Source organism: Marmota marmota, unplaced genomic scaffold, assembly GCF_001458135.2.
Source record: "Marmota marmota marmota unplaced genomic scaffold, marMar, whole genome shotgun sequence".
In the NCBI taxonomy this organism is placed as follows: Eukaryota; Metazoa; Chordata; class Mammalia; order Rodentia; family Sciuridae; genus Marmota; species Marmota marmota.
In genome coordinates, this window is record NW_026000185.1 from 16,807,313 (window position 1) to 16,823,021 (window position 15,709).

The 15,709-nt window shown below is 46.9% G+C and overlaps 1 protein-coding gene across 2 annotated transcripts in view; it reads left to right on the plus strand.

The window, feature by feature from the left end:
- The window catches only part of Prkcb (protein kinase C beta), a 262,797-nt gene extending 252,463 nt beyond the window's left edge, over positions 1 to 10,334 (plus strand). Inside the window, exon 16 of one of the 2 annotated variants that reach the window (XM_015490650.2) lies at positions 3,370 to 10,334. In XM_015490650.2, coding sequence (XP_015346136.2) covers positions 3,370 to 3,528 — 159 coding nt within the window. In that variant the 3' untranslated portion in view covers positions 3,529 to 10,334. The remainder of the gene's footprint in view (positions 1 to 3,369) is intronic. The other variant, XM_048789666.1, reaches the window with a different exon arrangement.
- Positions 10,335 to 15,709: the final 5,375 nt, after the last annotated feature.

The window sequence follows — 15,709 nt, forward strand, 5'->3', positions numbered from 1 at the left end:
CCCCCCCCCCCCCCCCCCCACAAATCCGCTGTGCTCCCTACTGGCCCTCACTCACCAGCTAGCTCAGGCCAGAAGTCTTGGGGACACCAGCCACTCCTTTCTGCCCGCTGCTGCTCCGCCCCACCTCTGATCTCTCAGCAGATCCTGTCAACTCTAACTTCAAAATGTATCCCAAGTTCAAAAGCGTCTTCCCACCTCCCGGCAACCCCCTTTCCTCCACACCTGCCCTCCACAGTGATCCTGCTTTGAACACTGTCAGATGCTGTCACTCAAGGCTCGGAACATTCCAGCAACTTCTTGTCCAACCGAGATGGAAATCTGCTGTCCTCCCTTGAACGGCCCGTGAGGCCCGTGCCTGGCTCTTGGGCCTTCTGCAGACTCTCCTGTCCCTCTCTCTCCCCCTCAGTTGCTCTGCTCTGGCCACCCTGGCTTCACTGCTGTTAGATGACAATGACAATTGAGCGCCCTGTATCAAGGGCTCTGCACCTGTGGCTCCCTCGGCCCACAGCTTCCAAATGACGCCTTTGACATTAAGGAGAGATTCTTTGGTTGGTGTTAAAATATGGTCTTCCTCATTCGTTGTCGGTCTTGAGACTCATTCTTTTTTTCTTATCACATATAAATTTTTATGTAGTCAGACTTACCAACTTCTTTTGTTCGTTACCTCTTGTTTTATCCTTTTGAAATATCTTTTCCCGCTCTCAGAATATAAAAACGTTTATTTAGGCTTTTCTTCCCTCTGCCTGCCAAAACTTCCTTGGGTCCACGTTTTGGCCTCTTCCGGAATTTTCTATTTCACACCCTTTTCATTTCCAGAGTAAAATCAATAAGAAATATATATTTGTAAGAGGGAGTCTATATATTCTGTTCTATTAAAAAGGCAACGAAAAGGGGGGAAACGATTTCGCTTGGAATGACAAGTATTTTATTTGAGTGTAACGAAAGTCTTTTAAAAATTCAAGGCTGTATCCTCTGTATTTAAAACTTAAGACACCATGAAAATACCCTGTCCCAGGAAGCATAGGCTGCCTGTGGGGACTTGTAGTGGAAAACTAGAACCAAATAATACTGACAACTGTGGTGTGTTGAGGACCTACTGAGTGCCAGACACTGGGCCTACTTCTAGTAATAATAATAATAATAATAATAATAATATGTAATAATATTCAACATATTCAACAATAATGTGCATTATCTCATTTTATCCTTGTCATAACCCCAAATGATAGGGATTGTCCCTGTTTTTCAAAAGAAGACCCTGAAACTTCAGGAAACTTGGCCAGCATTGTACAGCTAGCGGGCAGCAAGATGGCAGGATTTGAATCCATGTCCGTGCTCCACAGACTTCTACCTACATATAAACCGAGGCTCCCTGAGACCTAAATCCCTTGCACATACCTGCAATTCCTCTGCTTCCCTTTTAGAAGGTCTTTAAGAGGCGCTTGCATTCCTTGATTTGCTCAGCATACTGTCACCAGGGGCTGGAACCCAGCCGCAGGCTCCCGGGTCTCCTCGGCGTCCTCACAATTGCCCACGCACTGGCCCATCCTCAACGACTTTCCCACTTGACCTCCTGGAGAGGCTTCCTTGATGCTGCTGCCTCTCTCTGCCCCTGGATTCTCTCCGCCCTCCGCTGCCTGCTACTGCTCTCTCCTTGATTCTCCTGCCGCTGAGCAGCTTCGGGAGCAATTTTATCCTAAGAAGATGGGAGTGAAATATCAACCTCACAGGGTTTCCATGAATTAAGAAGAGAATAGGTGCAAAAACCCTCACCAAATACCCGCGGTACGGAAAGTCCTCAGTGGCTTTTATTACTATTATTCTCTTTTCTCACCTTCCACATTCTGCTGTTTGAATTTCTTTCTTTCCTTCCTTTTTAAAGCTCTCTCTGCTCAGCTTCAGAACTGTGCTGGGAACTCTCTCTGGTTCCTCCCCTCCCCCACCCCGGGCTCCCTGGGCTCTCAATGTCATGTCCAATATGGAAATAATCACCCTCCTGAATTCCCCACATTCTGTCTGAGCAGTCGATGCGACCAGATCCTCTTCTTGTTCCCTGCGGAGACCGCAGCATCCTGCCCACCCTTGACTTCCTCCCACCTCGGTTCCCCTCTGCTGTCCCGTCAGTCACCAGTCTGCCACCTGTACTTATAAAAATGGAACCGGGGCCCTGGGCTCTGATGTCACGCAGGCTGACCTTGAACAAATGACACGACCTGCCTGGCCTCAGTTTCCTCATCTACAAAATGGGGGTGATACCGATACCCACTCTATAGGATCCTCGGGAGGATTAAATAAGATAATGCAAACAGACAGCTTTGCACTGTGTCTGGCCACAGCAAATGCACAGCAGAGACCAGCCATAATTCTTGTACCTTCTACTGCTATTCTATGATGAGGTTGTGATCTCCTAGAGATAGTCGGAACCACTTAGAGCTTTTGCACAAATGGGGTTTTGTTGATGAAGGACAAAGAACCCCAGATGTAGGGATCTGTCTCTTCTTAGCAGGTGGGAATTTATATGTGATGCGTACACACACACACACACACACACACACACACACGTTGTAACTCTGCCTCCAGATCAGGGACATTTCTTATTGAAGGAGCAGCAAGAGGAATGAGAAATCACAGTACTTTTCCCTCTAGACCCTGCTTGCCTCCTAGGACCTTGTTTATATTTCCTTCCTTCCAAACCACTTTTTTTTTTTTAATTTGGAGGAAGCCCAGCTAAATCTATCTCCGAGCACCTTGTAATTAAGAGTCAAGGACTGGCCCAGCTATCCCGGGCCTGGTAGTTACCCAGGTATCGTAGGCTCCCAGATCTTCTTCCCCAGGCTGGAGTTTAAAAATAAATGGTATTCTGTTGAGCTGGAAATAAACATCTTTGTTTCTGACCAATGAACCACGGGGCAGCTTTAAGGGCTCTGCTACTGTAAATCTTGAGATCTCCCAGGTGATGTATGAGCGGGTCATTACTTTGCCTCTGGCTCCACCTGAATCCCATCTTCTCCCCGAGATGAGCTTGGCTGACTTTGGGGGTGGGGAGGGGACATACCATGTGCCAGTAGCCCCACCATCTCATGCCTTTGCCATCCATCTCCTGACCGCCCAGAAGGAAACCAGGGTGAAACTCATGAGCTACAGCAGGTCAAGGTCGGGAGCCCAAGGTCACGTACAAAGGTCATGAGAAGTTTGCATTTTTTGTTGCTTCATTTCTGATCATTGAAAACAACCTCTCTGAGTTTCTGGAAGGGAAGGGATTGGAGAAAGCCACATCCGATTCTGTTCTATTTTTTTTTTTTTGCTTTTTTTTTTTTCTGCTTTTGCTTTGTTTTTCCACCCACCGGTTCTTTTCTTCCCCTCTCATAGTGTGGGCGAAATGCTGAGAACTTCGACCGGTTTTTCACCCGCCATCCACCCGTCCTTACACCTCCCGACCAGGAAGTCATCAGGAATATTGACCAGTCAGAATTCGAAGGATTTTCCTTTGTTAACTCTGAATTTTTAAAACCTGAAGTCAAGAGCTAAGTAGATGTGTAGATCTCCGTCCTTCATTTCTGTCATTCAAGCTCAACGGCTATTATGGTGACATTTTTCTTTTTTTTTTTCATTGCTGAGATACATCCATGTTTTGTTTTCTGATGAGACCAGAGTGACCATGTTTCAGAACCCAAATGTCCTCAGGTAGTTTGGAGCATCTCGTGAGGACGAGATGGGATTATGCAGGTGGCAGGCAGAAATGGCCGCTGCATAATTGAGACAGAATTCAAGTCCTCTTCCAATGTATGTCCCCCAGCATGACAGCTGTGTCCATCCAGGGGGCGAGAGGAAATGCCTGCTTCCTCTGCCTCGGTTTTCTGCACTGCCATTTCTCACGCCAACCATCCGATCTAGATTTCTTCCTACAAAATGGGTAGGTGAGTCAGATGCGAGCAGTATTCTTCCATTTCCAGGTTTGGGGCTTGGCTTGTATCCAAATATATGGTTGCTTTGCCCTAGAGGGAATCCCTCCATCCATGCGGCCTGTTCCGGAAGCAGCAGAACATGCTAAAAATAAAATTTCATTTTTTTTAAACTCGAAGTTAAGAAGATTATCTGAGTCCTAAAATTTCAAGAATGTGCTTTTTTAGACCATTTCAATCTAAAAGCACTTCCAGGGGTCAAAAGGCAACCAGCTTTGGGTTCTACCTCCACGCTGTAATTCCTGGTACTGTGTGTCCCCAATCACCCTTGTCCCCAAACTACTCCAAGAGGGCATTTGGCACTGTTCCCTGAAACAACATGGTCACTCTAGCAAACTCCTAACGGGGCCACCGTGGATTGACATTACATTTCAAACTTTATTTGCTTTTGGGGGTTTTATTTCTGTTGTTATTCAAATACAAAAAAAAAAAGAAAAAGAAAAAAGTTACTCATGTTGTTCCACATTGCTTTAAAATATGTGTCCAAATGTTCGGAACCACAATGACCTGCTTTGATTTAACCAGAAGATGGCTGTGGAGCCCAGCAGATTCAGGCTTGTGGGGAGGGGATCTAATCTAGGTCCGTCACTGGCTTTGGAAAGCTGAGTGCTTCTGAGAAAGACACCATCTCTTCAAACAAAGGGGGAAAAACAAACAAACAGTTGTATTCTTCCCTTTGATGTTGTTTTGCAAGATGTTTGTGGAAATGTTCATTTGTGTCTGGATTTGTGTTATGTGCCATTTTTCTTCTAGCGTCAAGATACAATTTAAAAAAAAAGAAAGAAAGAAAAGAAAAGAAGAAAATACTATTTCAAGGAAAACTACTCTCTTTGAAAAAAAAAATTCGGACCCAAACTACAAAGTAGGGCCCGAGGAAGGAATTTCAAGAGAAAGGAACTAAATCCAGAGCTTAGACTCAGCCCCCAGTATTGAGCCAGGCAGAGACACTGGTACAGAGCCTGGGGACACTGTCGAAGCCCAAAGTCCACATTTCCACCCAAATCAAGTGTAGAGGCCAGCAGTGAACATGGCTGGGGCTCTTGATTTTATTTTTGAAATCCCCAGTCCTCCCAGCCTGGACTAAATATCCTTCATAGCAAGCAACTCTGGGAGATCCCAGAAGCCCAGGGAAACCCTCTTGGGAGGGAGATATTTCTATCTGAATGGGTGGGGACAGCTCGTCTGTCTGTCCCTACTTCTTCCTGCCGTTCTCAGGCCGCCCTGAAAAGAATTCTTACCCCAGTCGAAGAAAGTTCCAGAAACTCCAGGGCTTCTGAGAGACTGTCAAAGGAACTTAAAAAACTTGACAGATGTCCTTGAAGCAAGACTTCTCCCCTTTAAGGAGACCATGCGTTTGGGATTCTGCCGAGGCAAAGTCCCTTGTGGACCATTCTTTGTGGCCCTCTTAGTTTACCTTGCTTCAGTCTTGGGGACCAAGCCTGCTGTCACCATTGTAGAACAGTCTGGACCTAAGGTGGAGCAAACTTGAAGTCCCAGCTGACTAGGAGGTTGGAGAAAGAGGGAAATCAGGGCCAACCCTCCCCCTGCCCCTTACTTTATTCTTGGGGAAACTGGAGAGAGGAAGTAACCTGCCCAAGGTCACTCAGCTGGGACCCAAACCCAGGTGTCCTGACCATCAGCACAGGACTCTTTCTGCTCTGTAGCACCCTGACAAGGACCTGTGACCCCTGCCCACCCATAGGCAAGTTATTTGAGGTCTGTCATCTGGCAGGGACACCAGGCCTCTCCTTGGATATGTTCTCAGGATAAAACACATAGAGAAACATTGGGTTATTGACAAATGATCGAAGATAACCTTAGAAAACAGTGTAGGATGGATAGGTAGATAGATAGTTAGATAGATAGAATATAAGTGTATATTTATATACTGCACTCTACATTTTCCAAAATCTTGCCATTATTTTTCGAGTTTCCTAGTTGGCAGAAATAGATACTCAAGCCAAAGCCTCCGTTCCTCTAGCATGACCTGGCTAAGGGTTGGTTTGAGAAGCCTTCTCTGGAAATGAGGGATCATTAGTCAGAATTCCTCCTGTTTCTGTTTCCAGCAACACTTCCTGGTACACAGGAATCCAGAAACAGAACTTGCATCATCTGTAATCTCTGGGGGAAAAAAACCTTTGCAAATTTTTATCCAGGAAGAAAAACTTTTATTTTTGCCTTCATCCATTGATCCTGCCTTCCGTTCACTCAGATAAGCATTTACTGAGCACCCAGTGTGTGCCCGGCTGGGTGCCAGGAGCACAGTAGGTCATAATCAAGATGCAATCTGACCCCTGCCTCCTTTTCCTCTCGCATACCATCTGCGGGGAGGGCAGCTATTCAACAAGGAATTGGAATCAAGGTGTGCTCTAGAGATACCGAGTCTCTGGATCAGTCAGGAACAGCTTCTTAACAAAGAAAGATATCATCCAACATCTTCACCGGCTTCTCTTCCTCTTTAGAGACCACAGTTTGAGGCTGGGTTTCTGGAACAATCAGATAGTGCAATGGGTGGGGAGGAGAGGGAGGATGGTCCATGGGAGCGACTCCCTTCTAGAAGACCAAAGGCACAGTTTGCATGCTGGAACAGATCACAGAATCACCGAGAAGCTGAGCAGAGACAGACACCCACCCATGTGGCCTGTTTCCATGGAGGAGGGCAGGGCTGGTCTGTATGGCAGGGTTCTGAGTTTGGAGTGTCACCTCTCAGGTAGCATTTTTCAGACTTCTGCAGGTACCACCTATTCCCACCCTCTCCTTAAAGCACACGGTCTCCACATGGCCACACCTGGTTCTTCCGGCCTACCTGAGACAGGCTGAGATGTTCCAAAAGAACTTAAACTAGGGGAGGATTTAAAAAGAAACTGAATTAGAAAATTCAAAGTCACCTCAACAATGTCCTTGTTAGCTAGCTATGGCTAATCGTCCACCAGCGTCCAAGAACCCCCCGTTTGGATTTCTTCTGTGGACTTTCCTCTGACCTTCTTCTGCTCTTCTAATAGGATAGGGCCACAGTCACAAGGACCTTCTTGGAGGATTTATTGGAAGCCCGGGGCATTAGTAACCTCCTCTAGATGAGGTCTCCTGTTCGCACATGGCTTCAGATGCTTTTTGACCCCAAAGAAATTGTCCCAACAGAGAGGACCACCCTCTCCCAACTTCTAGGGTACAATTCTCAAGTACTTTTCAGAAGGATCTACTCGCAGGACAGAGGCCTTAAAGGCTAATGCTATTTGGACTCATGAGGCTGCCTGCAGCATGGGTCTTCACCAGAAGAGCAATTGAGAAAGGACTTCCAAAGTCAGGGATGGTGGGAAAACAACTTCTGCTCCAAGCTCCCGGGCAGGGAAGGCCAGGTAGGGTGACGGTGCCCGAGGAGACCTCAAGGGAGGCAGCTGTCCATCTCCTGACTCGGGATATGCCCGCCTTCTGTCCCACACCCAGCCCTGGAACTCCCAGACCTTGAAGGGCCCGCACACAGTTCAGTTCCTGCTGGGGTTCGACCTAGTGTCCACGGGGGAGATCCTGAGGGCCCGTGGGAATGGATTCAGAGTGAGATCCCTGGCTCAGGGTGGTTATAAATGGGCAAAAGCAAAGAAGCGCACCCTCAGTCAAGCCTTCATTCATGGATTTATTCCCTCCACAAATAATTAGGAAGGGCCTCCTCCATGTCAGGGACTTTTCTTGGTACTGAAAATACAATAGCAAAGAAGCAGACCAGGGCCGCGCCCTCCTAGAGAGAAATCACAAATAAACAAGACCCGAAGCAGTCAGTGCAATGCAGACAATTAAAAGGATGCAGAGGGATGCACAGATAATAAAGGAAAAGGAGGCATTTGAGTTTCCCCCTGGACACAGGAAGTGACACACAGAGTGCCTAGGCTTGGACACCCTCCCCACCCATACATAGCACAGCACACGCTGACAGCAGACCAGGCAAGAGGAGGTGGAGCAGATGGGACATGCAGGAGGCATCCCACCATCCAGAAAATGGCTTCACCTGTATCTGTAGCCGGGTCCTCTTTGGCCACACCCACCAGAATATATTTCTTCTCTTTCTTTCTTTTTGTTGTTGTTGTAAAACTGCTTGAATCGAGTTCTGTCCACATTACAAGCTCTGGGATGGGCAATCACTCAAGTATCTTTCTTTCTCTCTCTCTTTTGTTGTGGTGCTGGGGATAGAACACAGAGCCTTGTGTGTGCAAAGCACAACTGACCCACGGAGCTAGATCCCCAGCTCCCAAATATATTTCTGATACTAGTTTTGTCTCCCTCCCTTGCACACCCCCACTCAGACACCCCAAGGGGGAGTGGGGAACTGCACAGAGACATTTCGCCTCTATCAGGGGTGCATCCTAAAAGAAGCAGCTCTCGTAAAAGGCGTTTTGCAGAAGGAAACAAGCCCAGCAATAGTACATCCTTATCCTTCGGTGCCCACGAGGAGCTAAACCTGAAGCCTGGATTTCAGTTCAGCCCCAGGAGACTGGCCAAACTCGAATCAGCCAGTCCTTTCTGACCCTGCCCTCTGTAGTCTGACATAACTCTGGTTTCAGCCAGGCAACCTCCCTGGGGTCACGGAATCCAGTGCATTATCTTTGATTGTTCTGTAATGACACAGCCATCAGGCTGTCTCTGCAGCCACAGGGACTGTGTTGGGGCCCTACTTAGCAGTTATATGGTCAGGTAAGAATCAGCCACCCACTGTGCAATCCTGGGCCAGTCACTTTACCTAGAACGGCCTCCATTTTCTCATGTCACACAATGGGGTGAGGACCCTAGCTCCACCTGCCCTCCAGGTGGGTGGGGTGAGGATGGGAAGAGGTCATAGACTGACAAGGACCCCCCAGAAGTTAAGACATCATGCAGAAGAGCTCACACTCTGATTGATGGTCCCTGGTCAAACTTGCCCCAGACTTTAGATTGTAAACTGGGGTCCATATCCCCCCCACAACACACACACAGTTAAAACCAGAGAGAGAAAGAAAGCCCAGACTAGCCAGGGGAATGGAGTTGTTCCATATTTTAAGCTGCTCTCACAGACCTTTGAAGCTTTGGGTTTTGTTGCTTAGGATGCTAGAAACATCTTTAGAGAGAACCTCTGGCTCATGAAGACCCAGATTCTGCTCTGCAGAGCTTTGGAGGTGGGCTTTAGAGCAGCCCCTTAGAAGCCTGGATTGTACCAGCGAGTGTGGAGTGGACCGTGCTCAGCTCCTTTTGCTGAGCAGAGACCCGATTTCCCCCACTGGACCATTTTAACTCTGTGCTGTGAATGGCTTCTTTTCCAAAGAAGGAGGCCTCCCAGACACAGGGGGTGCTGTTGAGCGGGTTTCTGTGCAGGACACTCTATCTAATAGCTAATTCTCTGCTATTCTCTCAAAGAACCCCGCCCCCCCAGACACACACACACACACACACACACACACTGCCCCCAACACACACCCGCAACTCTTTATGACAATCTTTAAAGAAACTCAGTGATTTATTTCCTTTCTCAAAAAAAAAAAAAAAATCCACCAAGGTTTCTATACCAACATGCAATGTGAAATGTGCCCATAAGGGACCTGCTAAAACCTGCCCGTCCAGGGCTCTTCCTGCCTCTGCTCTTGAGATGCCATCGGCCTGGCAGTCGCCGGCTGTCTTGGTCACTTTCCTCCCTCTTCTGCTTGTGTTAATGTGTGTGTGCTTTCCGTTTGGCAGAGAGACAAGCGAGATACCTCCAACTTCGACAAAGAGTTCACCAGGCAGCCTGTGGAACTGACTCCCACTGATAAACTCTTCATCATGAACTTGGACCAAAATGAATTTGCTGGCTTCTCTTACACTAACCCCGAGTTTGTCATTAACGTGTAGGTGAATGCACACTCCACTGCTCAGCCTGGGGTGCCGGACTTCAGGCCGCTGTGTATGTACCACTTCTAGTCTTCCAGGATTCATGGTGCCCTGTGCTGGCGTCCAGCATGAGGAGAGCTTGTCTAGAGGGCTTTTCTTTGTATGTGTAGCTTGCTAGTTTGTTTTCTACCATTTGAAAATGTTTAGTTTAGGAATAAGCGCATTATCCAGTGATAGAGGTACAATTTTCCAAACTTCCAGAAACTTCATCGAATCGACAAGACGATGTCAAAACTACTGTGTCTGACACCAAAATGCTTCCGTATTTGTAATTTTTAAAGTCAGAAGCTGATGTTCCTGGTTAAAAAAAAAAAGTTTTTACAGTTATTCTCTAATATCTTCTTTGAATGCTCAGCATGACCGGTATTTTTAAAAGTTGTAAGCTTTGCAGTTACTGTGAACTATTGTCTCTTGGAGGAAAACATTTTTTTTTGTTTTGTTTTGTTTAAGAATTGATATGATTAAACTGAATTAATATATGCACACTCTCTCGTTTGTGTGTCTGTCTTTAGGTCGACCGGCTGGTATTGCCAGCGGATTGAACTTTCATTTCACTCAGGCAAAATTTTATTTCATTAAAATCATCATTAACATTTTGGAAATGGGATGTTTTAAATGAATTTCCAGACCTTCAGATTCCCTTGGCAGGAGGGCGGGGGTACATTGGTGTGTCACAGGCTTGATGACCTCAGTATTTCCCTGTGCCCATAATAATCCGGGTACCTACACAGTTGTCTAGTCCATGTGGTTCGTGTTTATCATTAAGTACAAAATACATAACAAAAATTTCATCCCACCCATGACAGAGGTCAGGAAGGAGGCTGGCCTCTGTACAGAGGGCACTTTCTGTGGTCTGTGAGGGTGTTACCGTTTGGAAAAGGCACACACATATCTCTTACTGTGCTACCCTAATTCAGCTTAGCATCTGCAAACGAACAAACAAAGACAACAGAAAAAGAGGGCCCGTTTGTCAACAGCTGCACTTCTCCACGGAGGCCCAGGAGAACTTGAGGAAATAAGGCAAGTTGCTTCTCAATGTTTTGGGCATGATAAGGAGTCCCCGCGGGCTGAGAGCGGAGTGTCACGGAGCTGCATCACTGTGGCAGCTTGATGCTGTCTTCTCTGAATGAAATCCTGCTTCTAGTTTTCTTTCTGAAACATGTAGTAATCCAGTCGTCTGCGTCATTGCTGAGGCTGGTGGGTAAACAGAGCAGACCTGTCACGCTCAGGCCATTAGGACTCTCTCTCTCTATGGGGTTTGCTCATCTCCTTTCTTGGAGGAGTCCCAGTAAAATAGAGCAATTAGGCAGATAGAGTGAATCCATTGATCCTACCTAGTGAGCTCATCTTGGCAGAATTTTAGAAACTCTGCCAGTTAAAATTGGCTGGAGCCAACCTCAACTTAAAGGAGAAACTGTGCGTTCTGCATACCATATTTAGAAAACAAGAATCCATGGGTTTTCTTGTAGAGGTTTCTAGACGGGTTCCATTTAAGATGGCATTAGAGAAGAGGTTACTTGTGTGCCAGCTTCTCCCACTTTTCCATCTGCTAGATATAAACCCATCTTTTATTTAATAAATATTGAGTGCCTACTCGGAACCCCGTGGAGTCCTGGGTGCCGGGGCGATGGAGACCAACAAGATAGTCCAGAACTGTCCGCTCATGGGGACAAAATGGCTGCAGAAGATCCAGCCTCTCATCTTCTTAGGATCAAGTCCCATAAGAAAGAGTGGGAGCTTCTCTAAAAGTCTTCTTCTGTGAAACAATCTGTTTTTACTCTGGCTCAGCCTGTTCACAGGTGCATTCCTGAACCAAACAGGGTCTGGGGAGAGAGAGAAGGCAGGTTGATTGACTGAACCGAAGTTGTACTAGTTATCCATTGCTGTGTAACAAGCCACCCCCCAGACTCTAAAGCCACAAATATTGATTATCTCTCAATATGTGTGGGTCAGGAATCTGGGTGTGACTTAGATGGTTTATAGCCTCTACGAGGTTGGCCAAGTTGCACATAAAGTCAACTGGGATGATCTGGAATTCACTCCCAAGCTTCCTGACATAATTATTGGCAACTTCAGTTCCCCACCACATAAGCCTTTCCATAGGGCTGCCCCTGGACACAGGACCTGGCTTCCCCTAGAGCAAATGATTCCAATGAGGTGACCATCGTGGAAATCGCAGACCTTTTATAACCCAATCTCAGAAGTGGCATCCCATCTTGTTGCTATTTTCTATTCTTTAGAATCGAGTCAGTTATTTTCAGCCTGGGGTCCAGGGGATTATCCAAGGTGAAATCACTGGAAGGTCAAGATCCTTGGGGACCATCTGAGAGGCCATTTCCACACACACCACGAGCAGCACCTCCTCCACAGCTAGGGTCAGAGTGATGCTCAAAACGCAAGAACGGAATTCCACAGCGCTCTGCACACCAATAGGAATGGGTTCTTGGAACAAAAGGGATATAGGTTCAGGAAGCACATTCAGATTCTCTGTGGACAGGAATTTTAGTCTACCCCAAAGGTTCTTTGCAGCTGGTGATGTATGAGAAGCCATTAAAGGAGTGGCTCCCGGCTTTGCCTTTGACCATGAAGGTCAGTATCATTTCACAGCCACGTTCACTGCCTGAGTTCCACCCTCTGAGGAATTATAGGCTTTTGCTTTCTGGGCCTGAAAATCCACCCACGAGATGAGTTGGGAGAAACATTCACATGATAAAAATCTACATCAGCTGCCTAATGCCGAGTAACACAACACCTCAAAGCCAGTGGATTTTTCAAAAATACCATTTATTTGGCTCACGAGGGTGGCTTTTCTGGTCTAGGCAGCAGCTTATCTCTGATGGACTTGTCTGTGTATCTTCAGGCAGCGGGAAGCTCAGCTGGTGACAATGTCAGGAGGACCTCATTCACTTATGGGTGTTTGATGGCCTGATCAGTAGGATGGCTGTTTTTGTTCTGAGTGCTCTTGGGTGGTCCAAGAGGCTAAGGGGGGCTTCTTCACAGAGTGGATTTAATGACTCCAAAGGGCAGGACTAGGAGAGAAGCCCAGTGCTCAAGGGCTCACCAAGCCTTGGCTCCTTTCCCATATGGTAAATCAGCAGGTGGAGAAACAGACTCCTAGAATTCACTTCTAAGCCACTCACATGCTAGGACTTAGTTCCTTGTGGGCTATTTGATTGAGGTTGCAGTTCCTCACAGGTTTTATCAGGTGGATACCCTCAGTTCTTTGCCATGTGAGCTTTTCCAAAATTGTGGTGTGTCCATCTGTTTGCTGTTGCTATAACAAAATACCCGAGACTGGGTCATTTATGAAGAATAGAGGTTTAGTTAGCTCACAGTTATGGAGGCTGGGAAGCCCAAAAGCATGGCAACAGTATTTGCTGGGTATCTGGGGAGAGTCTTCTTGCTGCTTTAGACTACGGGCGGCAGGCAGTGCCAAACCACCTGGCATAGGCCCATGGAGGAGAGGATGGCAAGTTTGTGATCAGTTTTCTATCCATCACACAGTCATTCCCCGGAATTATTAATGAATTTGGGAGCATCAAAGAAATAAGACCGATGGGAAAGGAATTGCTTCCCCATGGTGCCTTCCATCCCTGCAGAGACACGACACCAGATTTTAGGCCTGTCAGTGGGATGACCAGAGTCAGCCTCAGAGCAGATGATAGAGACTCTTCAAACCAACGACAACAAACTTAAACCCTCTGATCTAATTCCTGTCATGTTTTCTTTCTTTTTTTAAAACCTCGAATGCAAGCTGAGATGCCAGTGTAATCAGGAAGGAATACAAAGCAAGAAAGAGATGGAACCGAATCTGAGACATCCAACCAAGTACCACCCTGTCAATACCGAACTCCCCAAACTCGAAAGCCAGACGTCTCGGATCCTGTATTTTTGCTTGTTGGGAGAATACTGTGACCCACAGGAATTCTCTGGCTCACCGCTTCCTGAAAGCAAGCAGAGTGAATCTGGTTCCCAAAGGGTTGAGCTCAAGGCCTGTCCAAAGAGTGAACCACCACACCCTGTCCATTGTGGACGGTCGTCTCCTGCAGTCTGGTCTCTCTGACACACGGCTCGCTCAAATTAGGCCACATGTCAGGGTGAGATGAAAGTGACATTTAGAGAAGAGATACAAGGATGTTCTGTTCTGTTTTTGCCCAGGGACTTCCTCTTATGAGGTCCAAGAGACAAATTCATGCATAACGGACAGTGCCGAGCCGGTGGGAATTTATGACTATTTGAAGATACGGCTCCTTATTCAATATGAGATCTTAACCCTATTGTGGGCTGGCTTTTATAGGGAAATCCTAGATACATGTGTCTTCTCCTCTATGGCTGTTAACAAGTGACACCAACACTTAGCAGCTTAAAGCAATACACATCTGTTATCTTAGTTTCAGCGTGTTGGGAGGCTGAGCAGGGCTTAGCTTAGAACCTTCTGCTAAAGGTTCCACTTGGGAAGAATTCACTTCTAAACCACTCACATGCTAGGACTTAGTTCCTTGTGGGCTATTTGATTGAGGTTGCAGTTCCTCACCAGTTTTAGCAATTGGATACCCTCAGATCTTTTCATGTGAGCTTTTCCAAAATTGTAGTGTGTCCATCTGTTTGCTGTTGCTAGAACAAAATACCTGAGACTGGGTCATTTTTGAAGAATAGAGGTTTAGGTAGCTCACAGTTACGGAGACTGGGAAGCCCAAAAGCATGGCAGTAGTATTTGCTGACCCACAGGAATTCTCTGGCTGAGTATCTGGGGAAAGTATTTGCTGGGTATCTGGGGAGGGTCTTCTTGCTGCTTCATTACATGGTGGAGACAGAGCAAGCATGCTAGCATGGATCACTCTTCCTCTTCTTATAAAAACATTAATGCCATCCTGAGGAACCAACCCTCATCCTATTCTAATTACCTCCCCAAATCTTCCCCCTAATACCATTAACATAGGAATCAGGGGATTAAATTTCCAACATATGAAATTTGGGGGAGCAGATTCAAACCAAAGCAGGCAGCTTACTTCAACAAAGTGCATGAGGCAAAAGTCCTTGTAAGGAGAATACCAGTCAGACGGACGTTCCATTCTGCTGTAACTGGATCACAGAAGGGACAGTATGTCATTTTCTCTGTGTACTATTCATTACTAACAAATGACACACTCCACGGGAGGGAATTACCCAAGGGCATAGATAAGCAAGGCGGAGATCCCTGGGAGCCGCATCAGAAGCTGTCTGGCTCATAATATACCCTGGGATAGAGGACAGGGGTGTCTTAGGGCTGGGCACTAGGTCCAATGTGTGTGCTCCATCTTCTTTTTTGGAGGGGTGCCTACTTCGTTTATAGCTCATGTGAAGGACCATGCTGAGGGCCCTCAGGAAAGTCATGGGCCCTGCAAGCAATGGAGGAGTGAGGTCAGCGGAGGGTCTGCAATGGGGCTGGTGGGCTCCATCCTGCTGAGCCGGATCCACCCTCCTACGTAGAGGGGAAGTGGAACCGGGGAGGGGAGACCATGGTCCCGCTTGGTCGGGGAGTTTCTGAGTTGGTGTCGATGGGCACCGTCCATCCAGATGAAAAAGGATCTGAGGGACCCCCTGGTGAACAGAACAGAAACCAGTGTTCCCCTAAACCCAGGAGATGTAAGATCCATTATTTTGGAATCAGAGGAATTCCCTTGAATCCCCCCAAATACGAGCAGCCTCCGCTTGTCCAGCTAAGAAGCAGAAAGCCAAAGGGAGACTGTTTCTGTCAACCTTTTTCTCTGCTGTGACTAAAGGATCTGACCAGCACAAGTGTAGGGGAGGAAACATTTATTTCAGGGCTCAGGGTTTCAGGGGTCTTAGTTCAGAGAAGGCCAGTTCCATTCCCCGGG